The sequence below is a fragment of the Lissotriton vulgaris genome, chromosome 5 (genome assembly GCF_964263255.1).
Source record: "Lissotriton vulgaris chromosome 5, aLisVul1.2, whole genome shotgun sequence".
Taxonomy (NCBI): Eukaryota; Metazoa; Chordata; class Amphibia; order Caudata; family Salamandridae; genus Lissotriton; species Lissotriton vulgaris.
This window is the reverse complement of record NC_141693.1, coordinates 22,062,923-22,088,692: the sequence shown is the minus strand read 5'-3', so window position 1 is coordinate 22,088,692 and position 25,770 is coordinate 22,062,923. Positions and strand designations below refer to the sequence as shown.

At 47.4% G+C, this 25,770-nt stretch overlaps 1 protein-coding gene across 1 annotated transcript in view; it reads left to right on the top strand.

The window, feature by feature from the left end:
- Nucleotides 1-25,770, top strand: part of LOC147710024 (major histocompatibility complex class I-related protein 1-like) — a 176,094-nt gene that overhangs the window by 8,896 nt on the left and 141,428 nt on the right. The window contains exon 2 of the mRNA XM_086920696.1: nucleotides 15,706-15,966. Within this exon, the coding sequence (XP_086776822.1) occupies nucleotides 15,774-15,966 (193 nt within the window). The 5' untranslated portion in view covers nucleotides 15,706-15,773. The remainder of the gene's footprint in view (nucleotides 1-15,705; nucleotides 15,967-25,770) is intronic.

Below are 25,770 nucleotides of genomic sequence, written 5' to 3'. Positions count from 1 at the left end.
AAAATTAACCCCCTCATGTTGTTCCTTTTTAAATTGAGTGTTTTCAGACTTACCACTTCATTCCAATCAAGATGGCTTCTGGTGTGCCATACTTTTGTCATAAGTAAGACTGTTAGCGCTCTAGTTGTTCTTTAGAACACTCTGGGACATTCTGTCATTGGGCTATACTTGGGGTACATCTGGGTGATATTTGGGCTACATTTAGGCTCTTTTGTCTCTGTTGGCCATCTTGGGAGACTGTATGTCAGAATTTTTTAATGAAATTGAAGAGGGTTTGAGAAGTCACTCAAAATGTGCCCTAATTTTTCTTTCTGCAGCACTAATCATAATTCATATGGCAAAATATACCCCCTCATTTTGTTCCTTTTTAAATTAAATGTTTTAAGAGTTAGCACTTTATTCCAATCAAGATGGCTTCAGGTGTGCCATACCTTTGTAATAAGTAGGACTGTTAGCGCTCTAGTTGTTCTTTAGAACACTCTGGGACATTCTGTCATTGGGCTATACTTGGGCTACATCTGGGTGATATTTGGGCTACATTTGGGCTCTTTTGTCTCTGGTAGCCATTTTGGGAGACTGCATGTCAGAATGTTTTAATGAAATAGAAGAGGATTTGAAAAGTCACTCAAAATGTGCCCTAATTTTTCTTTCTGCAGCACTAATAATATCTTCTATTGCATAATATACCCCCTCATTGTGTTCCTTTTTAAATTAAATGTTTTAAGAGTTACCACTTTATTCCCATCACGATGGCTCCAGGTGTGCTATACCTTTGTAATACTTAGGACTGTTAGCGCTCTAGTTGTTCTTTAGAACACTTTAGGAGGCTGCAGTAGAGCACAAAGGAATCAACTGACAGTCTCTGTCCTTGTTGGATGTACATGTTTTACTGAGAATGTCAGACTTCATTTTCACATGACTGAGAAAGATAATGTGAATTTACAGAAAATATGCTTTCAGTTTAGCTTATAGATCTCCTTCCAAACCACTGTGGGAAAATCATGAGATATTAGTTTTCTTTCAAACAATATTCATGATATCACAGCAGAAGGTTTTTTCACATGGTAAAATCACCTTAGAACCCACCACAATTCCTAAAACGAGTATGGTACCATCAACAAATGATTTATAATGTAACTAAAGTCCTAAAACCCTCTATTAACTACAATGCTTTTTAATGAGGTGCTATCATGTATGTTGGTCCCAAGATGGCTGCCAACACTTCTTGGATGAAGTGCTGACAGCCAATCAAATCAGATGTGGTTAGGCTCCGCCCAGATATATATCTATTTTTGAACCTAAATTACTCAAAATCCACTGGAGCACATATATTGAGACCTAGCAAAGGCACATCGGGCTAACAGTCCCTACAATTTTGCCAAGTTTCGTGCAAATCCATTCAGCCGTTCGAGCTAAAAGTGAGGCCAACCGCCCTATGGAAATTAACATAGGAAAAACGCGTTTTGGGACCCCCTTTTTTCTCGGCCCCCCCTTGATGAACCCCCCCCAAATTGTCAGGGGCTGCTCAGAAACAAAATGTTCAATTTTCCTGAAAATTTCAGCCAATTCCGTCCACAAACGCCAAGTTATTAGACATAGAATTTTCAAAAATCCCATAGAGAAAAAATCCTAACTATATATACCTACTGGCGACTGCCAGTAGGTAATATATATATATATATATATGCAAAGCAAAACGGCATATATATATATGCTCCAAATGCCCACAGGGTAGGATTGCACACAAACAGCCGCCTGGATTCAGCGGGTAAAGGACTTCCATGTGTGCCAATAACTGCAGCTCCCCTGTCCTGGATGAAAGCCTGACGCGTTTCTGAGCCGTGTTGCTCGTCTTCAGAGGCTCGACCTGGGAAAGCGTTTCTAGGGACACACCCACGGTTTGTACTTAAGTCAATTTCCTGCCCCCAGATGGGCCTACTCAAATGCGCATAACGCCAAGATTTGTGGGTAATGTAGTCCGTGTCCCTAGTCCATTGGGTACAGTAATACATTCAAAGCCCTCAGCGCACAGGCGGTCCATTAATCCCTTGCTTGTGTTGCACGTGACAAAAGCCTGTGCCCCCCACTACGGAGTGGTGCAACCCTCGCGTCTGGACTGCAGCGTGAAAATGAATGCTCCAAATGCCCACAGGGTAGGAGTGCACACTAACAGCCGCCTGGATTCAGCGGGTAAAGGACCTCCATGTGCGCCAATAACTGCAGCTCCCCTCGCCTGTGGGTCTTTGGAGCTTTATATTTTTTCGCGGCAGCCCGGCCGTGGAGGATGCACCATCGCAGTAAGGAGCGGGCTGTGGGGCTTGAAATCTTGTCAGGCTCGCATCACGGGGCGGCAGCACCAGGAACCACACACTTTTCGGGGCCCATCAGAGGGCTTTGATTGGGGACCTTGAGATCGCAGCACCCAACAGGGTAGAATTAACCTCACTGCATATCCCATAACACCTTGGGGACTGTTCACTGGAGCAGAGCTGGCCTATCGTAAGGCAGCTCATTGTTTAAATAAAGGTGTGGTTTGAAACACTGTATACTCTCTGGAACCAGCCTATGAAGAATGAGTTTATCCGAAACGCGCCAGGCTACATCCCGGCTTGAGTGTGGTGTTTGGGGAATCTGCTGCTGCCTGTGTGCAACTTCGCCTGTGGGACTTTGGAGCTTTATATTTTTTCGCGGCAGCCCGGCCGTGGAGGATGCACCATCGCAGTAAGGAGCGGGCTGTGGGGCTTGAAATCTTGTCAGGCTCGCATCACGGGGTGGCAGCACCAGGAACCACGCACTTTTCGGGGCCCATCAGAGGGCTTTGATTGGGGACCTTGAGATCGCAGCACCCAACAGGGTAGAATTAACCGCACTGCATATCCCATAACACCTTGGGGACTGTTCATTGGAGCAGAGCTGGCCTATCGTAAGGCAGCTCATTTTTTAAATAAAGGTGTGGTTTGCAACACTGTGTACTCTCTGGAACCAGCCTTTGAAGAAGGAGTTTATCCGAAACGCGTCAGGCTACATCCCGGCTTGAGTGTGGTGTTTGGGGAATCTGCTGCTGCCTGTGTGCATCCTCGCCTGTGGGACTTTGGAGCTATATATATATATATATATATATATATATATATATATAATATGTATTACATTTTTTTTTAATTTATATTACTTATTTATTAATTTTAATGTTATTTAAGTTTTTTAAGTATGTTTAAGTTAGTTATATTTATTATTTCATTAATTTTAAATTACTTTTTAAAAAATTAGATATTTTGACTATCTATATTTTTCACAACAATATTTTTGATTCGATATTTTTGTACTTACCCGTTTGGAGATAAGAAGTCGATATTTTGGCATTCTATATTTTTTACTCGATGTTTTTGTAGTTCTATATTTTTGCCTTCGATATTGTTTCAGTGATCCTGTGAGAACCTATCTGCATGAGCAGACAGGCCCCTATAATAACTAAGGCCATTCTCAGATATTATAAGTTCCCAATAAAGCCACCCTGAGCATATGGTCAGGAAACTAGTTATTACGAGTTTCCTAGCACCATAATGGCTTTACTGAATCCTCGGATGTTTGGTATCTAACCTCGGAATAATAAAACTGAGTGGATTCCGGTGTCAGATTTAATATTCCATGCACTCATGGGTCCTTTCTAGAGCGGAACCCTGAGCCAAACCCACCATAGGTGGGTTCCTGATGGGTGACCACCAGTCTGCTACCACAAGACACGTTTCTGGCCCCTAGGGTGGGAGCCTTTGCTCACTGAGCCCAGAAACAAAGCTTTTCCTGGGTGGAGGTGTTCACACCTTCCCCAGGTCAGGAAGAGCCATCTGTGGCAGGGGAGCTTCAAAGGCCTGGCAGCCTTTGTAACACGACCCTCAGCCTCTCCTGCTATCAGGAGCGGGCCCCTTCCTGTCTCTCCCCCTTTTCCGCAGGAAGACAGGTGGGAGAAATTAAAGCAGCCCAGAAGGTGTGCCCACCTCTGCCAACCCCACCCCTCAGGTGGGGGAGGCGAGGTGAAGACCACCTTTCAGTGCCCACCATCTTGCAGATGGCAGTAACCCTTCAATCAGTGTTAGAGGTTTGGCCCAGCCCCCCATGTGGGGTGAGCACACCAACGGTGTAGTCACCCTAAGGTCAGTGGCCCATTGGCTACTGACCTCGAGACCCCTAAAGCGCCCCCTATATACAGTATTTAGGGGGCAGCCCTGAACCCAGTAGTAAGTTGTTGATGATCTAAGAAGTTTGGAATTCCGAAGACATCATTGCAGTGAAGACTCCAGGCTTAACTGACTTGGCCCCAGCCCTACCAGCCTGTCAGCAGCTCCAAAGAAAACGACAGTCCAAAAAAAGGATCCCTGACCTCCAGATTTGGCGTTGACTCTTCCCCCCACTTCAATAAAGAATTTAGACTCCAGAGGACAGGGGTCCTGTCCACAGATGAAGATCCAGCCCTTGCAGGACCAATAATCCCTTCTCCAGGACTTATCTCTGCACCCGTCATCCACGACGCATATCCCGAGGGTCCATTTGTCCTGATGTGGTCCGCCAGCGGTTCTGACCTCCAAAACCATCAAGGAGTGTCACCTCCACGGTTCCGTGTCGACACTTGCAGCCTCCTCACGATGATCCCCTGCCACCGCGATCGGACAGTTTTTTTTTTAACAGATCTTTTTATTGACAAGAAATCAAATAATACAGAACAAACAAAATGCAGTGTGAGGCAGTCAATATGATGGTAAAAAATTCCAAATTGAAAAATATAGTCAAGACTGATCTTAACATTGGGTCTATAGAGCATTCAAGTCTGTCAAGGTCTAGAGTAGACAGCAAAAATCATTACAGTGTTTCAATACTAACAACAAATGGGGAAGCCTCAAAAAAGGAGGTACATAGCAAACCTCTTCTCTCATTCCAGGGGCCCCAGATTTTCATCCATTCGCCCGGGCACCCTCTGCTTTCATACACCACTCCTTCTGCTTGCATGCACCAATCCATGTCGGATTCCCAATCAGTGTGTCTCAGCACCACCCCTCCCTTCCATGTTCTGGCAATATTGGTTTTTGCCACCGTGCAGCCCAACGAAACCCACGTCTTTTCAGTACAAGACAAGTCAGTAGTATTCCAAATGTTCAGAAGACAAAGCCGTGGGGAAACTTCAATAGTTTTATGGCATATTTGGGACATGGTAAGAAGGATCCCTCCCCAATATTTCTGCTGGACGATCTGACTGCTAAACAGATTCCCAAAATCGAAAGGCACCCCTGCAGTTTCCGACCCTGCGTCCAGGTGACCCAAGCTCGTAGTGTCCTGACATTGAGGGACATCTCTACAAACGTGTTCTGTCCAGCTGTTGGTTTCTCCCTGGAGACTTCCTGGAGGTAACTGCAGCAGAAATCCAAAGATGACAACCCTTGTAGGATTGCATTGGGCTCCAGACACTGTCCAAGCATGCTGCAGCCATCCGCCCCTGTGCCGCTGGTGGTGTAGTCTTGGTGCTAACTTGGGATCCGCTTTGCCCTCACCTTAACCCTAGGACATTGTCTCCCAACACTGAGTGGCCTTTTTGTGAGCAGCTCCCAACAGAGGTGCCCCCTAGCCTCACTGGCTATCATTTGCACCCTGCACTCAGCAAAAGGCTGCTCTTGTGCCACTGGTAGTGCCCCTCAAGTGCTGAACTGAACCTTGCTTCTACCCCCAAAACCATTTACTTACATGCAAACCTAACACTTCGTTTTTCTCCTTAGGTTTTTCATTGTAAGCATCTACACTGGCTCCTATTTTAGCAAATAAAATGGAGAAGGAAAGACCACTGTGAAGAATCTTATGTATCTTAACTGCAGTCAAGACCCTCGATTTCACACACAGTAGAGCTCTAGCTCACTGGTTGTTAATACGTCATTCATGGCTGTGTGACTATTGGAAAGACGCGAAACCACTTTGCCACAGGGAGCTAGCCAAGTGTATTCAAGTGGCCAGAAATAAAAGAGAAGTGGTAGGTGGTGTGTGCCGTGTGGATCAGCCAAAGGAGGTTCCAGGTGCAAACCAGTCACAACCCGGATCATTGTAAGGCAGCAGCCAGTAGGGAGAAGCAGTAGAACTTTCCTCAGCATCTTTGGATAGAAAAACCAAGCAGAGGTGACCATAGTGATCTGTGGTGAAAGAGTGACATCTTGAGCAAGCACAGCCTCAAAAGCAGCAAGCCTAGGGGGGCTTTGGAGGATCACAGGTTACAGGATTTGAGTAAAAGAGGACCACCGATGATATGCACCGAGGCGTTGTCAGGGTTCAGTTTTGGGAATGATCATTGACCTCCTGGGCAATGCCACATACATCTTAAAAGTTGGTTTGGGCACACTGGCATCTGCTTGGTATGTTGAAAAGATCTTGGTGTTGTGGACATTTGAAGTAAGAGAGTCCAAAACGATCCATCAAGGGAGACCCGTGGAAACGCAGAGACTAACCAGGTGGGATTAATGTGGGTAGCCCACGGGACACCACAATTCAGTGGTCTAAAAGAGGAGTGGCCATTAAGAATCAAGAAAGCTTGACTATGGGCAGACAAGAAAGAAAATGACCAGTTCAAGGCCTTGGGCTCGAAACCCACCTCATGAAGGACAATGAGAAGCATCACCTGAGAAACAAAGGTATAAGTGAAGAAGTGTGGTTACCCCAACTTGAGTAGCGATGCCCCCAAGATGGTCCAGTATACAAACCCGACTCACCCCTGTGCCATGCACGGATTGGGATCCTGTCTGAGATGCCTCAAGGAAGTTGTTGGAGTGGACGAAGCAGCGACTGTTAGTTCACCCCTCTTTCAGATACTTTACTGTTTCAAAGTGCTGAGGAGATATACCTTCACCTGCTCTGGATGGTAGGGTTGCGTGGGGGTTTCTTCAAGAGAAGGACCTCCAGTGCCTCCTTCCCAGCAGTGGGAAAGGAGTGCATCTGAAAGAGAGATTGCAGATGTAATGAAGAGCAAGGACAGCAGAATGCATTACAAGATGTTAAAAGGGGTTGGGGTGGGGTTCATGGGACACCCAGATTTTACAGATGAGAAAGCTGCCCTACGGGCTTCAGTCGAAAGAGGAGAAAAGTCAGAGAGAGCAACTACAGTGCTACCATGAACGGAAAGGAGAGCACTGAGATACGGTTTCACGTAGAATAGAGAAAGTGATAATAAAGTCATTTTTACTGTAGCAGAAGTCAGTGCAGGATCTGAAATGCCTCTCGCTTATTGTCTGACCGCCTTAATGTTCCCAACTAGCGCCGCAGGTGTGAGGATATAATCCATACATGAGAGACTGTTATAGGCCCCAGAGTGGAATGTGTATTGTGTCTCTGCAGGATGATGTACTCTCCATACATCTACTAATCCCATGGCGTCAAGGAAACTGGGGAGTTGTAACTGCGCAGAATGTATGTCTCTGGGAGGATAACGATCCAAAGTCCAGAGACAACAGAATTAAGATCTCCCCTAGCACCATTCTTCCACTGGGCAATGTTAGCAACACTTTCCCCAGATCTTTGAATGTGGCTTCCTGTAGCCCCAGCGGTAAATACACTGACATTATCGTCGTTGACTCGCCTTCCCATTGGCCTGACACTGCCACATACCTCCCCAAATCATCAGTGCGGACCTGATCAATTGTCATTGGGAAAGTGCGCTTTTTCAGTATACCCACTCCCCTTGAACCTGTTGTAAACCCGCGTGCACCACTAATTGATAGACCCATCTAGCTAGGGCCTTACACGTATTTCCAATAAGGTGTGTCTCTTGGAGCAGGACCACCTCTGGAGCATGCCGTTTGAAAAACTGCAGTACAATTCCTCTTTTCAGCTTGTCCCGCAATCCATTCACGTTCCAAGTTAACAACTTGAGTCGTTTTTCACTTGCGGTGTTCATAGCGTTACTTGGTGCGCACTACTTGGGGAGGTTCCCCACTTTCTTCCCATGGCACTGGTATGTTATCTAGGGCACCGGCCAGAGTCAATTATGCGTACTGAATCAACGTCCCACCCACCAGTCCACTCCTGCTCTATATCTCCGAATGTAAATCTGTGACTAATAAATCGTAACACAATAGACCCCCCCAACACCACCCTCCGTGGATCCCTCCCTGCTTCCCCGCACTCTGGGCTCAAAACTGCCCATACTCCAACAGTGCAGAGTGCCTGTCACCCTAACTATAATATAACTAGAAAATCTAGAGGGAGGGTTGGCGGCTACCGCCCAGTGGATCCAGCTCCGCCTTTATATAACCCCTAATACAAGTATTAAAACAGTATCATAGTCATACAAAATCACTTAGTGCCTGGTATGTCTTTTTTGTCTGCTTGGTCTATCCACTCCACCTTCCCTCTACAGGAAGCAGGAATTTAGCCCCAGAACTTCTCAGCCAGCATTCCTCGTTGTGATATGATGGTGTACATGCAAGTTCAGGGGTCCCGTTATCATCGTGAGTTATGGTCTTTCGCCAGTCTCAAGCACTACAACCATTCTTGCGCCGCTTCCAGGGAATCAAAAAACCAAGCTTTACCGTCGGCCTCAACCCTCAATTTTGCTGGAAATAACATTGCGTACCGAAGACCTTTGCCACTTAATAATTTCTTCACATCTAGAAATGTTCTCCTTTGCCATTGGACCGCAATGGTTAAGTCTGGAAAAAAGGGAAGTTCGCTGTTTTTTAATTTGAGGGGAGACTTAACTCGAGCTTTTTGCAAAATAATGTCCCGGTCTCTGAAATTGAGGAGTTTTGCCAGGATAGGCCTTGGGTGGGCTCCCGGCTTCGGCGCTTTCTCGACCATAAAACATTTTGATAGGGTGGTAGGTCGAAGATGATTCATTATCAAATCCTCCACAAATAGGTCGACGGCCGGCCCTTCCGCATTTTCAGGGACCCCAATAATTCTAATATTGTTGCGTTTTGCGCGCCCTTCATAGTCATCCAGTTGAGTGTCTATTTTCTTCTGAGCAGTTTGTAACTCCTTGCTCTCCTAACGCATCTGTTGCGTATCACTACTTAGTTCCGCGGTCACCACTTCGATGGCTTTCAATTTCTCACTTGTTTTTTGCAGGGGTAAGATTAAAAAGAAGTGGCAATGTTCTTAGATGAGTTAGCTATCCATGACATCTCACATGGGTGGTCAACATGTTTCAGCCTCTAGTGCCCTATCGCTAAGCTGGGTCTGGGCCTTATTGTAATGTTGCGTTTCCCTTTCTGGTTGTAGATCTTTATTTTTGATCCTTGACGTACAAATATCTTTTTGAAGAACTCAACAACTGCCCCCACAGTGGCCTGTGACACGAATATAAATTCTGGCCATTTTGAATGGTAATCAATTAAAACTAAAGCAAACCTTGCAACCACCAACTAAACAGTTCATGTCAGACATTCACAGATGTCCCTTGGGAACTAATTTAAAAATGATCTAACGCACTCCAACAGGCGGAACACATTTTCCCCCTTTAAATAAAAATATCACCTTCAACCTCCAATTCTTCAGCTACCTTGTACATGGGCAACCATTCCGATTTTATTTCACTCCTCTTAGGCCATCCTTCCAAAGCACTGTTCTAGGTGAGCTACCATACCTCATCTGCTTCACACTCACTTCCCTCATCATGCAGACATGGCAAACATGATAGGTAATCTGCAGTCACATTTTTCATACCAGGTACATGTTCAGTTTTATAACAATATCCCTGCAGTCCTAAAGTGAGCCTAGCAATGTGTGCTGTGGAGTTACGCCCCCCTCCAGGGGATCGCATGTTTACTAACAGTTTATGGTCAGTTCTCAGAATAAATTTGCTCCCTCCAATATAATTCCTGAAATGTTCAATAGCCCACATGCAAACCACTAACTCCTTCTCGATCACTGCTTATCTACTTTCTGTCCCACTCTTAGGGCCAGTGTAGGTAATTTCCATTTACCGAATGGAAAATACCGACTCATACCGAATCGGTATTCCCCAATCGGTAAATGGTATGTAGCTAAAAAGTCGGTAAAAGTTACCGACTCGGTATGACTCGGTAAGCCAAATCGGTAATTACCGAATCGGAATTGACCGAGTCGGTAAAATCCGAGTCGGTGAAACCCAAGCAAACCCATGGGCCACATTGCCCATAGGAATGAATGGGAATCACCGAATCGGAAAATTCCGATTCGGATTTCAACGACTCGGAATTTACCAATTCGGTAAATACCGATTTGGGAGTTTGAAAGATGCCATGTGAGCCTGTCAACCAATCAGGGAGAGCCTACACACCCCACAGCCAAGGCCCTGTGAATCCAACCAATGAGAGAGAGGCACCCCACCCCAGTACCTGGGAGTGGCCACACCCATGCAGGTGGAAACCAACTGAACAAACAAATCTGCAGAGTAGCGAGGAGCACAGCATCCACAGGCAAGCAGACTGAGAGAATGGAGGCACAGGAAGGACAGAAGGATGCTGCTGAGAGGAAAAGGAAGCAGAAGTTCAGCCCAGAGGAACTACAGGTGGCTGTGGATGAGATTGTCAGCCACTACAGCCAAATATTTGGGAGGCAGTCTCTACATGTTGCAGAGACTGTGAAGAGGAACGTCTGGCTGGCAATTCAGGGCAAAGTGAATGCCATAGGAGTCACCCACCGGGACATTGAGGACATCAAGAAGCGGTGGTATGACCTGCGTATAGTCACCAAGAAGAAGATAGCAGGACAGAAAAAGGATGCTGGTTTGACTGGAGGTGGCAGGGTCAAAGCCCCAAAAACTTACACCAATTGAGGAGCAAGTTGCATCCACCATGGAGTCTGAATGCATCCATGGGATTGGAGACCTGGATAGCACAGCGAAATCAGCCAAAAAACAAGGTAAGAGGCATGTACCCACGTGCACCCCCACCTATCTCAACCCTGCACCCCACTGTGTACACACATGTCACAGCAGGAGAGTTCAGATTTTCTTGCTGCAATGCATCATGGTAGACGTAGTCATGTACACACAGAAGCAAAGTACACCACACATGACTCAGCAAGGCATGCCACACACATCCCCAAACAAGCAATGTGGACTGTGCAAAGGTGTGCAGACCATTTAGTTAAGAAAAACACACAGACAAACTACAGCATTGACACTATGTCAATTTCATTCCACAGGAGAGTCGTCACGCAGTTCTGCACCGCCGAGGGAGGAGAGGGCAGCACCATCTAAAAGAGGAGAGAAAGAAAAAAGGAAAAATCGTCACAGCGCAGGAGAAGGTGGAGACGACCCTACCCAGGACCCCTCATCACCAGACCCACCCACTACACCAATCCCAATGTCCCCTCTGTTGTTTGGGTCTCCAGACCTCACAAACACGCCCATGCCGAGAGGGGAAAGTAGCCAGGCGGAGCCCCCGCAGAGGATTCTGCAGACCTCTGATTCAGAGGATGAGGAAGATGTCCCCCAAAAGAGTGCGCCAGTGCCTGACAGGCCAAGACCAACTATGTCTGCAGGCTCAGCGCGCACTACTGTCCTTGGCAGGAGGGCACGTGATGGTGGGGAGGGCCAGGATGGTGAGAGCGTGTTCTGTGGGCTGGAGGGCACGATGGTGAAGGTGCAACGGCAGCAGGCCAAATCGCTGCAAGCCATGCAGCGGCAGGTGCGCGGTTTGAGCGCAACAATGTCCAACATGGACAAGGGCATTACCCAAATGGCTACTAGCCTGGACCTGATAGCACAGGGGATCTCTGACATTTCTACCTACATGGGGATCCTCTCCGACAAGCTTGATAGGGAACATCTCCAGCGTGCCAGGGAACGGCAGTACATGCGCTGTAAGACGGGGACCTGGAGGGTCGGCCGAGGACAAGGGGAGAGGCCTCCGGTGAGGGCCGTCTCCAGCGATCGTACAGACAAGTAACTTCCCCCCCACAGATGGACACCACACAAAGATAAGGTTAACACTCTTTATAGGCAATTCTTGAAGTAAGGTAGTACGGTACAATGAGGTCAGGACACGAGGATCCTCTCAATTCTAGTCTCTGGAAGGGAAAGGGGGTAGCGGGACAGTCTTGTTACCAATCTGGTATTGAGATGAGACGATGGGTAGCTCACAATCCTCGAGCTCGGCATTCGGGAAGGTCGGGCCGCGGCAGCGCCAGGTGGTCCCGAGGAGGTCGTAGGTAGCAACGGGCCGCGGCAGCGCCAGCAGGTCCCGACGAAGATGATGGTTGCAAGAGGCCGCGGCAGCGCCAGCAGGTCCCCACGAGGATGAAGGTTGCAAAGGGCCGCGGCAGCGCCAGCAGGTCCCACGAGGATGAAGGTTGCAGAAGGCCGCGGCAGCGCCAGCGGCAGGACGACAGTTCACAAGGCAGGGCTGCGGCAGCGCCAGCAGTCCGTCAAGGATGAGTTCTTCACGGTGTCTCTCGACTCCAGGATACAACTGCCTTCCTGCTCTGGAGCTACCTCAGTTATAGGCCTGGCGCCCTATGATGTCCGGACCCTCGCACTTGGAGGTCGGGAGGTCCGGGATGAGGGAGTCCAGACACCCAGCAGGGGGGTGGAGCCAGCGCCCGGGGAGGCTGGGGGCGATCGGCACCTGGCGGGGGAGAGCCATCGACACTTCTTTCTCCCATTGACCTGCCAAGTGGTCCGTTCACCTCCTGGGTGGATGGTGGTGCGGGATGTCGGGGCCTGGCCAGGCCCAGGGTTGGGGTCGGGCTGAGGCCACGCGGCCTCGTGGTGCAGTGTCCAAGAAGGCGGCTGGGCCGGGCAATGGTGCTGACGGTGGCCCGGGCCAGTGATACAGACATATCCGGGAGCAGGCGTCCCGTAGGGGACGGGTTGCGGGTTGCTTCTGTGGGTAGCACCTGGAGAGCCGGTGTCCGGGCCCTGTCGTGCGGGGAGGGAGCGAGCCCTTCATGGGGCCTGTCCAACATGCGCCTACAGACCAAGGCCATGAACAGGTTCGCTGCCAACACAGCTCTCCTCTGCAGACGCTCCATCTCAATGCAGGAGGCAATCGAGCACTGCTGCACTGACTTAACCCGGGGCATGGGTAGAGTTACCTCTGCAATGGAGCAGATGTTGACCTCAAACCTAGGCAATGCTGGTGACACAGGTGTGGAGGAGACTGAGGGGTCAACCAGCAGGAGTGGCTCCAGTACACTTGTCCAGGAGGTGCGCAGGAGCGGCAGGTACAGCCATGCTGAGTCAGGCACCATCAGGGGACCTGAAGGAAAGGCACCTAAGTCCCGCAATGTGGTGCGAGGACGCAAGAACTGAACTATGCAGGGAACTGACTCTACTGCACACAGTGACAGCAACTGAGTATGTGCAGCCAGTGACATTGGCGTACAGTCATGTGACCATCATGAAGAAGTGCAGAATAAACTACTCATGTCCGGAAGTATACCTGTGTGTGTGTCATACTTTACCTAGAAATAGCGTTGTGTAATTTCAGTCCGTCTCAATCTGCCATCTACTGCGGCTGGCCCTGTTGCCTGGGATCTGCATGTTCTTGGTCCTCATCTATGTTCTCACGATGTGTCAACTCCACCTCTGTGCCTTCCTTGGTCGCAAGATTGTGCAATATGGCACAGGTCACAATGATTTTGCAACACAGGAGGGGGGTGTACTGTCGCGCACCTCCACTTTTGTGGAGGCAACGGAACCTGCTCTTCAGGAGTCCAAAGGTTCTCTCCACAACATTGCGGGTGGACCTGTGTGCCACATTGTATCGCCTTTCTGCTCTGTTGGTTGGGTTCAGGTACGGTGTTAGCACAAAGGAACGCAGGGCATATGCACTATTACCTGGGAGAGAACAAGAGGTACATGGGTTTCATACACATTCCACATGGAGCTGAAATACATTTCAGGGTGTGTGCTACATATTTACCTAGCAGATAACCATCTCCAAAATCGCCATTCTGTAGCCGTCTGTATATTCCACTGTTCTGGAATATTTAGGAGTCGTGCGTGCTCCCTGGAAATTTAGCTACTATGTCGGTGAGGATGTTTCCTGCATTGCATATCACCTGCACGTTGATGGAGTGCGTAGACTTACGGTTTCTGTATATGTGTTCCATGGCTGCAGGTGGGCATAGGGGAATGTGGGTGCCATCAATGCAGCCTATCACATGCGGGAAGTGAGCCAGTCCATAGAAGTCTGTTTTGGTATTGGCAAGTTCCGCAGGTGTGTCAGGGAACTGTATGTAGTCTCCCATTCTCTGAGTCATGACATCCAGGAACGTCCTGAAGAATCGGGACAGACAGCTCTGGGATACTTCTCCTACTGCAGCTATCACACTCTGGTAGCTCCCAGAGGCAAGCAGGTGTATGCTGCACAGCACCTGGACATGGGGAGGTATGGCGTGGGCCCTGGGTGTTGGGTGATCCAGGTATGGGTGACCGTCCCTTATTAGGTCCATGATGGTATTGGGGTGCAGCCTGTACCTCTGGAGTATCTCAGGGTCAGTCAATTGGAACAGAGTGATCCTCTGCCTGTACACATGCTCCTCCATTTGCCATACCCTCAGTCCTGCAGCCTGTAGCCTTCGCCTCCTCGCTATCACATAGAGTGCAGCCATTTTGACAGGAGGGTTGCATTTTGGGAGCCTTTTTATAGCATCCACATGGTTACCACCACCTTTCAGTCCATGGTAAATACCGACTCAGAAATACCGAATTTGGATGAATTCGGTATTTTTGGCCTTTCCTACATCTCGATGGCCATGTTTTCCGATTCCTTATTTCCCGAATCGGTGTATACCGAGTCGGTATTTTTCGAATCGGTCAATACCGATTCGGTAAATATGGACTCGGATATTTCCGATTCGGAATTTTACCGATTGATATTTACCGAATCGGTATTTTTTTGCCACCTACATCTCATTCTCGCAATACCGCTCGGTAACGGCCGATTTTACCGATTTTGGGCCGTTACCGACCGGTATTCCGTTCCTCCTTATCACACTTTGCGATGTAGTACCCTCTACACCAAAGCGAAGTTTTGTACACCTCATTTTTGAGTCAAGCAGAACTTCAATATGTAGACGACGAAGACTACTCTATTTTCACCAACTCTGTACACCTCCGACAGCCCGGTGGAGTAGGCCCATCGGAAGTGTGGCCATGTGTCCACCTGCACTTCTTAGAGTGGATGAACACAAGGCCAGTGTTTGCTTTCACATTCTGCCATGCAAAATGTGTTGGTATGTGACTGCAAAAACTCCTAAATGACACACACTGCATGCAAAAAAACTCCCATGGTGGGGATGGGGGCATTTTATTTGTTTATTCTTAATAGCGAAACCCCTCTTTGGGATTTTCTTTTTGAAAATCTGAAAAGTTGAAAGTTTGACGTACAGCTCCATGAACACCATGGAGCCGTCGGTCAAATTTTCTGTGTATTTACAGGAACTGCCATAATGGTGGTTCCTTGAAATGCAAGAAATGTCTCCTGGGCCTGCGGACATCTTTACATTTGGTGGGCGGAGAACCCTCACCATGGCGAGAGGAAAGTGTTCCTCAATGGCAACTGTACATAGTCTGCTAAGGTAAAAATTAGGCATTAGTTTAGAAGGATGGTATCTTGGCGTGATCTTAATATTTGGAGAGGTGTGGCTCTGAGGAGGTGGAATTAGTGTAAAAAGTGTTGTGTGTGGTCTAGTGTGACAGAAGGTTTGCTTATGCTAAAAAAACATGTACCCCCTGTTTTCCTTCTCCAGGTTCCCAGTCATACCACATTTTCTGTTCCTATCTCTCTGAGAGGATCCCTGCGGCCCCGCAGTACTCAATGGTTGCCTATATTGCTGATCTGCCAATTGAGGGCTATAACAGCGATACCCGGAGACTGGAGCCTAAAGCCCCCTGGATGGAGAAGAATGACCGACTGTACTGGCTATGGGAGAGCGAGGTCCTACAATCGAAGGAGTCAGCACTAACTGCTGAAGTCAAATCTATGATGAGTCGAATGAACCACACGAAAGGTGAGTGGACCAGATGATGGCATATGTGTCAGCGAAAGTATGTTTCACCTTTCAGGAGGCCTGTCAGGGGGGCGGTGCTGCTTGCTGGGAGATTGGGATGGTGTTGATGTGAGACGTCACCTTACACCTAGAAGTGTGTCAGCAGCTCAGATGTTCCAATAGTTGACCGGTTTCGTGCTCTTATTTCTTTGCTCAGACTAACCTTAAGCATCCCTCTTTCTCCATCTCTAACCTTCAGGTGTATCTGAAGCTCTAACATCTGTGTGCATGGGTTTGCCTCAACATGATGACTCCGTGTTGCAAATGCTGACCTACGCTGGTTACACATTGCTGCACAGACTCTGTAGGGTCTACAGCTTGCCATCAATGGTGTGGTGGTCCTTCCAAGGAGAAGAACTTGGAATCAAACTGAGTAAGAGGGAAGTCGTGCAGTTTGGTGCACAACAGAGAGAGCTAGTGTTGGCAGCATGGTATTGGAGGCGGTTTCGGTCTATACTACCGACATCAACGACGACAGACATGGATGGACCTGCTCAGTGCTAGGAAACTACTGACCTTTAATTCACGCAACTGAAGCAGTATCAAGAAAGCTCCAATAACCACCTTCACTGTACTATGGATACCTTTATTAACGCTTGGCGCCAAGGATTCACTCTTAGTCAGGACGGGACGCAGTTCCAACTCTATCGCTGGCGGTGAGTTGGCTCATAAGGCCATGGTATTCGGCCATGAGTGCTGACTTTTTCTTGGACATATATTTTATGGGAAATACAGATGAAATCCAGACGCTTTGGGTTCCTTACAAAAGTTGGGTACTTTTCTTCCATAAATGGCACTTCTGTGCCCCTATTTCCTCACTGTCTCAAAACTAATTTTTTCTTCAAGTTCTCAAAATCTTTTCTCCAAATAGAGAGACTTGTCATGAGGCGTTTGCTTAATAATTATTCTGTAGGACACTTTATTGAGCATTTTAAGCAAGCAGAATTTATTTTCTACATGCAGGTTTTTTTAATTTGAGTTCATTTATTTATGTTACCGGGCTAGAAAGAACTGAAAGTGATCATAATCTCCTATCCGTGCATCCTTTCAGGCTTTCTGTGAGCTTATTCCTTCAGATCTTCGTCCGCTTTCCTTTACTAGGGAAGTTGAAATCTGGCTGCTATCCAAGAGCATCTTCATTCAGTTCTTACCACATTGTGGGGGTCCATGCCAGCTTTCCTGATCAACTGATACCTATACGTGGGGCATTCTTTCAGCGCATTCTATTCTTTTTTTACCATTCCAAATAAACAAAATTGGAATAATATAGGTGACCATCAATCGTGGTACAATAAAGAATGTTGCACAAATTTCTCTTTAGTTAACGCCATAAAAACGAAAGATATGTCCGGCTTTGATTAAGTTAAAGCCATTTGCTTTGCTAATGGTATTGCATAACAAAGCAAATGGCTTTAACTTAATGAAAGGCGAGACATATTGCATTTTTAATGCTTGTTCTAACTTGGTGTCGGATCCTTTTTGTGCCGTGCTTTTAGGCGTCGCGCCTAGCGTTGAACTGCGCAGCAGTGCTCCCGCAGCGCGGGGCATTTTGGAGGTGAAAAACGGGGATTGTGAGCTGACCTAGGAATCGCACAAGCTCGTGCGTGTGCGTTTCCTTTTCAGCTCCCCCATTGGCCTTTGCGTGCTTCTTATTGTAAAAGACTGCATGCAATTGGCCAGAGGCACGCGCATGGCTCCTCCCACGGCCTATTGGTGTCTATTACGCGCACCAAGCCCGTAACAGATACCAATAGGCCGTGGGAGGAGCTATGCGCGTGCCCAGACACAGAAGTGACGCGCTCACCACTTTTCTTTCTTGACTTCTGGTATAAGCGCGGCACCCGCACTTTACTTTTGGTGCTACAAGTAAAGCGCGGGTGCCGCGATTATACCAAAGGTAAAGAAATTGAAAAAACATCTATTTCTCTACTTTTGGTATCATCGCGACACCCGCGCTTTACTTATGAATGAATGAAGGGAGATTTATACCGCGCAACATAGCCCAAGGGCATCAAGGCAACATTAAAAGTAAAGCGCGGGTGCCGCGATTATACCAAAGGTAAAGAAATAGACTTTTTTTCTATTTCTTTACTTGTGGTATAATTGTGGCACCCGGCTGCAATAGGTCTCGCATTACTAAATGTTTGAGTTATTAGCATTGCATTATTATTAGCAACGCTAATGGCTCAAACTTTTACTAACGCGAGGTCTATTGCATTGCAAATTCTTGTTTACTTTCACTGTTTGAGGTGTTACACATTGCCTCGAAATTAAGCCTGACTGCTCTGTGCTAAGCACTAAAGGTTAATTTAGGGTTGGAAGTGGAGGCTCCATCTCTGGCTTGTTCCATATTCCGAATTCTTCTTTTCACGGATGACACCTTGCTGGTCTCTAAGACCCCTTGCAGGCATCAGAAACTTCTGATCCGTTTTAATCAGTTTTGTGCCGCACGTGGCTTGGAGATCAACACTCTTAAAACCAAGGTGATGTACTTTAATCAACGCAGACCCTTTAAGGGCAGCCTATGCAAGGGGGAGTTGCCCTTGAGAGGGTTAATTCTTTTGCATATTTAGGGGGTACATTTGCGCAGGCCTGTCCTGGCACCTTCATATTAATAAGGCAGCTACCACACAGGCTTCCGGTGTAATACTCAAGGAATTTTCTACACCCCATACCAAACCTATTTCACCTGCGCTTAAGATCTAGGAGGCCAAGGCTTTGGGTTCAGCTCTACACGGGGCTGAATTATGGGGGATTTATAAACATGACAACATGATAACAACTGAGGATGAATTCCTTAGGAATCTTACATCTCTTCCACCTAGTACCCTGTTATATCCATTGTTTAGTGACTTGGGAGTTACAGGGGTATCGGGTAAAATATACCTAGGGCCCCTACTGTATTGGAGATGCCTGTGGACCACGCCCGAACCTGCCGATTATGCGGAAAGTCGAAAGGATGTCATGAAGCAAAAGTCCATGGCTCCTAAACATGGATTCAGCCCTGTATTTTAGGCCTCCATGATGTGTGGGATCGCCTGGCTTCAACCGTCTTTCCAACCAAGGCCATGCTGAAAAAGAACAGTACTTATGACTTCTATGTCTAAGAAATAAAGTGCACTCGCTTCGGCTGAAGTGATTATGAATATGATATACTGTCTTGTAGGCTTTTATATCTATCTAATAGTGTCAGACTGAATTGAATTAAGGTCACTACGTATATATCCCGTTACCTCTGTTTTGTTTTGATTAAGTCCCAGCAAGTTACATTTTCTTGCATGAATTGTAATTGTTTTTCTTGAAAGATTTACTTGTGAACACTGTTCCTGCTTAGTAGCAATACCCGGTTCACAAGGACATATGGGTTGCCCTTGTTATCTCAGAAAAATAAAAATAAATATTGTGCACTGCCGGTGGCTGAGGAATCTTGGAGAACTGCCAGCTCTGAGCTGGCCAGTGACTTCATTGACATTAAGTCTGCATGGGGGTTGTAGTCATTCTGGGATTTAATATCTGTTCCTTTCCACAGGAAATTATATTTCCAGTTCCGAAAAGGCACTCTACCCCGCGGATGTTTACTTCTCAATGGGCTGGCATAGGAGACACTTGCTGTCCTACCTGCAACCTTTCAAGAGAGAGCCTCTCCCATGTCTTATTTGCTTGTCCAGGTTATACCTCTGCAAACTTGGCTCGCACCTGTATGTAGGGTACTGAGAGTGCATACCCATCATGAAGCCCTTTGTAGTTTTAGATCCCCACCCAGTTATAGCCATTTCAGTCTCTAAATTCCTGGGTGCGCTGTGGGTGCTCTGCAGTAATGTTCCCTGTCGCCCTGTCATATGATTCTACCCAAGTGTGTTGTTATTTTGTGCATCATTATTGTTGTTTTGTTAATATCCTGATATAATGGTTTCATCCCTCATTATAAGCGAATGTGTGCACTTTTTATGTTTTTTAGATGACAAGGAACTTTAATCATGAACTAATATATTTTGTTTATCACTTATAATATATTTGATAATGTATGAGTTTTTAACTTTTGACGTGTCTTATCGTTGAATTTTAAGTGTGTTCTATTTATTATATGCATTTTAGATTGCCTGTACGCTTATGGCCCTGGTGGCTGAAATAAAGTGACTTAAACTGAACTGAATAAACTTATCAACTTATCTTATTAGGTCTCACATCAAGACAGCTTTATCTGTTTGTTATTGAAGATGTATTGTGAACAGTACAGTGCATAGAATGTGTTTTGGGTAACCCCCTTGCTCATGATTGGATAATTTTCTTGTCTATCACAATTCACTGCTCTTGATACAGTAATTTTCCTCTCTACACTTGTTTCTCCCACCCCTTGAGCATTCTGCTTTACCATGATTTTGATTGGATGAATTGTACCCTTGCACTACAGACATGAGGGAAATACTTTGTTTCATTTTTAGGTTTTGCCCGCACAAATAAATCTCAAAAAGGGCTTAGAGCCAGCCCATTATGTACCTTTACTCACCTTTTTGTTGGCTCCCATGTTACTGTCATTTTCTTGCTTCCTATCGGTCAGCGCCTCCTCTTTTCCTCCCGTTTCTTCCTGGGCTTCAGTCTTCGTCCTTGCCGTGGAGCATGGGCCAAGTGCTGCTTTCTTAGGCCAGTGTCCTAGGCAACTGGCCACAGGCTGCTCCTTCAGGTACTCATCTTTACTTCTCATGCAGAGCTCCCCTCACTGTCGTTCTCTTTAACCCGCCCATTGTGCCGCCTCCAGCTACACGTTCTATTTCCAACCCTCCTCCATCTTGTTGATTTTTTTATTTTTTTTGCAGATTTATAAAGTGCAAAGTCGAACCGAATCTATTGGAGCGTTTTACATGTGCACCAATTGTATTAGAAAGGTACACACTCATTGTTTAGGTCGAGCCTAGTGCAGCGTGCATGCGCTGCTCTAGGATATGACCAGCATCCACCTTGCGGGAGTGAGCGGCGGCGCGCAATGGCCCTCTGTATCCAATTAGCGTGGCTGCGCGGTTGGTTTCACTTTTCCCTGATTTACTGTAGGCGCACTGTGTTCATGCAGGGGCCATCTGTTTCTAACTATCGTGGTCTCGGCCATGCGGTCGCTCTCACTTTCCCTTGTTTACTTTAGGCCCGCTGTGTTCATCGGCTGACCCCAGCGACCCCAACTCCACTACCCGCAACCTCAGACAGTGGATCGACAACTGCGCCAACACTCTCGCCCCGCTCAAGAAACCCTCCAACAGCCACACCAGCAAAAAACTCAGCTGGTTCACTGAAGGCCTCCAGGCCTCCAAGCAAACCTGCCAAAAGCTAGAGAAGAACTGGCACAGTGAATGAACACCAGACAGCTACGCAGCCCACAAAGACACCACCCGCAGACACCATCACCTCATCAGATCCGCCAAAAGGTCCTCCTTCAAAGACCGCCTAGACAACAATGCACACAATAGCAAAGAGCTCTTCAACATCGTAAAGGAACTCTCCAACCCCAGCTCCAACACCAACGACATCCCACCTTCACAAGGCCTGTGCGACTCGCTGGCCTTCTTCCATCGCAAGATCGCAGACATCAACGACAGCTTCAACGCCATGACCTCCCCGACAACCACTGAGACCTCCGCCCCCACGACCACCATCCGCATCAACTGCCTGCTCTCCTGGACAAACATAAACAACGACAACACCATCAAGATCATGAACACCGTCCACTCCGGTTCTCCGTCAGAGCCATGCCCGCACCACATCTTGAACAAAGCCAGCACCGCCATCGCACCCCATCTCCGGAAGGCCATCAACATTTCCTTTGAAACGGCAACCTTCCCGGAGAGCTGGAAGCACGCCGAGATCAACGCCTTACTCAAGAAACCCAAGGTGACCCCAATGATCTCAAGAACTTCCAGCCCATCTCCCTGCTCCCGTTCCCGGCGAAGGTCATCGAGAAGACGTCAACAAACAACTGACTCGCTATCCCAAGGAAAACAGCATCCTGGACCCATCCTAGTCCGGGTTCCGCAGCAACCACAGCACCGAAACTGCACTCATCGCCCCCACCGATAACATCAGGACCATGCTAGACAACGGAGAAACTGCGTCCCTCATCCTCCTGGACCTGTCCGCCGCCTTCGACATGGTCTGCCACCGCACACTACGCAAAGGCCTCCACAACGCCGGGATCCAAGAGAAAGCCTTGGACTGGACCACCTCCTTCCTCTCTGACAGAACACAGAGCGTCCGCCTCCCCCCCTTCTGCTCCGAAGCCACAGAGATCATCTGTGGCGTACCCCAGGGCTCATCCCTCAGCCCAACTCTGTTTAACAGTCAGTCAAAAAGGCTTTATTTCGACATATAAAATATCTTAAAAAGCGTACATACAAGTAAAATTCATTTCAAAGCATTTAAAGATAAAAACAAGTTTTTTAAAAAAAAACCCTTGCATGATCTGGGACTGCAATTTTTACTGTTATTATTTAGGGGAAAAATAATTAAATTACCTAAAATAGGCATGGTTTTGAAGCAGACCATAAAAGTAAGAGCATAATTAAACAATTTGTCTGAGTCTTTTTGACCGAATCCGCCATGCCCACCCAAGATACTTCGAGGTGGCGCATACATAAAAAGTACGAGTGTCTGAAAGAAGAATCCTTAGTGCCACATTACAGTGTCTAGTTCCCAGTGTGCGACACATGGGTTTTAACCATTTTGACCGTGGGACTTTATAGGCAGGACACTCGAATAAAAAGTGAGGGACAGATTCATGGCGCTGAGGGCAAAAGGGGCACCAAGGAGCAGTCTGGTAGGGAATTTTCCAATGACTAGTAAATTCCATTACGGGGAGAAGACCAATTCTAAATTTGAAATACAGAGATCTTTCCCAAGGGACTGAGATAATGTCCAAATACAATTCTCTAATGGGGACATCTTTGGACTCCATAAAATTTCTGGACGACTTACAAATCGAGGTAGAAGAATTCCTTCTATTTGCCACCCAGTTCCAATAAAGCTGTTTTATCGTTGATTTGGGCGGGGCTGTCTGTTGGTACCATGCTTCTTCCAGCCCCAGATTGGTGAGTAATGCTTTGATATCCGTTAGCCACTTTATTTTCGCCCAACCTGTCGATCTTAATATCTCCCGCAGACCATCCGCATAACTTGAGAGCTCAGGGACTCTCCAGATGCGGGCCCACAGAAGCAAAGGGCGTAGCTTTGCTAGATCTTCAATCGCCCGACAGCCCATGTCCAGTTGCAAAGGCAAGATGGGGACAGAAGGGCCGAGGGACATCAAGCTTCTCAAGAAGGTGTTCTCAGCTCGAGTAAGATCTTTCAAGTTCGACATTCCCCACAGTTCCGCCCCGTACAAAGCGGCGCTTACTCCTCTGGCCGAGTAAATGTCCAAAACTGCAGCTATAGGTTTGGTTGAGGCTGCTCTCTGCTCTTTCAGCAGGGTCCCGGTTACTCTTTTCAAATTTAGCAACATTTTGGTCAGATGCTGGTCCCATTTCATGGAATCCGCCAGCCGGATGCCCAGATAGTCGAAGGTCTTGGTCCTGTCCAGTGCAACGGAGCCCAATGTTGGTGGAGGGCCATGTTTTTGCGGAGGATTCAAGATGAGATACTTTGTTTTGTCTGTATTTATACAGAGTCCTCTTTGTTTACAAAAATCGTCAAAGCCCGAAAGAAGCTTTTGTAGGCCCATTGGCGATTTTGACAGGAGCAAAGTATCGTCCGCAAAAAGCAGGGTGGGAATTAAACGACCTGCCAGGCGAGGGGCATCTGCTGGTATCCTTGACAAGTGTTCCACCACCCCATTTACATAGAGCGAAAAGAGTGTTGGGGCAAGAACGCACCCTTGCCGCACTCCTCTATTCACATCTATTCTTCGGGTCTTTTGACCATTCTGACCCCAGCGAATTTGGGCATAGTTGTTTTCGTGGAACTTCATGATCAAGTGAAGCAGATAAGGTGGCAGGCCAAGATCACTAAGAACTTTCCATAAGTTGTTTCTGGGGACCAAATCGAAGGCCGTCCGGAGGTCGATAAAGGCAAGATATAAAGTGCCCTTCCCTATCGTGACGACCTTCCAGTGAATCATAAGTAGCCTTAACGATTGTTCAATTGTTCCTGTACCAGTTCGGAACCCTGCCTGGAGATCCGAGAGTATCCTGTTTTCATCTGCCCACTGCTGTATTCTGGTTAGGAGGACCTTGCCTGCTACTTTTTGCGAACAGTCTATCAGGCTAATCGGCCTGTAGTTCGCTGGGTCTTCTCTTGAGCATTTTTTGTGCAGAGGGACCACTTCGGCGGCCATCCAGGAGGCGGGCAGAGGAGCACCCGCCATGGCAGCGTTCAATACAGATGAAATTAACATACTCCAATCGCTTAGGTCTGCACGGAACAGGTCGCCCGGGAGTCCATCGGGGCCAGCCGCTTTGCGCGGGACAAGAGATTTTATTGCATCTTCCGCTTCTTTCTTAGTAAACAGACTTTCCTCAGGTCTCTCCTCAACTCGAGAGAACTGTGGTAATGCGAAATCCATCGCTTCAGCTGCAGTTGCTGTATACAATTTCGAAAAATGTGAGTACCAGAGATCCTCAGTTATGTTGCAGGTGATGACTGTGTCAAGGGGTCTGTTTTTCTTGCGTAATAAGTCCCAGAAACCTTTTGCGTTTTTTCCAACACTGGCAATTCGGAGTTCCTGCCAAAATTCGTCTTCCCAGTCTCTCCTTGCTGTTTTAAGCTCCGCTTTGTAGCTCTTTCGTTTGGTGGCTATTAAGGTTGCATCTCCACTTTTTACAGCCAATATCAGTGCTCTCTTTCTAGCACGACACTCCTTCGAGTACCATCCGGGTTTGCCCTGCCACTTATCGCGGTTAGTGTTTCCCTTTTTTACTTTAGCCTTCAATAGGTCCCCAATTGACAGCGAGACCTCGCAGAACAATGCTGTAATCCGATTTGGGCTGACAGGCTCGTTTTCTAAAATGGCGCAGGCTGTAGAAGTAACAGCTCTGATACATAACAGTTTCTCTTCATCTATTGCCACTTTGTCCCATTTCAGGCGTCTTAAGCAGTTTGATGGAACCACCCCTCCCAATGGCCCTGTCGCTAGTGTATCGTGGTTTCCACAAGCTGGGTGAATCTTCCTCCACCAGTATGATAGGGTCAAGGAGAGAGCGTTATGGTCACTATCCAAGGAAGGTAGGACTATCATATCCTTCATGTGAGCCCACAAAGAAAAGTTTAAAAGGATGTAATCAATCCGGGATGAGTGACCAACCCTATTATATGTGTGTGCCCCCGCTAAGTCTGAGGGTGTCCTCCCGTTGGCTGCTCTCAAGCCGTGCTCCAGTGTGAGGGAATTTAGCTGGATGATTCTGGGGGTCCAACTGTTTATGATTGGAAGATCAAGTGACGGGACACCTCTCCTTGAATCTTCGTCATATAAATCCAGGGATTCATCAGGCAACAAGGGCTCGAATGTACAATTAAAGTCCCCCATGACCATTATTAATGAATCGCTACTACACTCACCCAAGACTACCTCCAAGTCCGAGAGCGTTGGTGACAAGGCTCTCCCAGAGGCCCCTCGTGTGTAGATGTTAATAATCTCCAGTTTTTCAGCTCTCCTCGGGCATGTTACGGTGAGGCGCATCAAGTCTGGAGATTTTTGGGGATGATGGTGTACCCTCCATCCCAAGGAAATATCTACCCAAACTAAGAGACCTCCATAGGGGCGACCTCTTCCCGATGTTGGAATATCTGCCG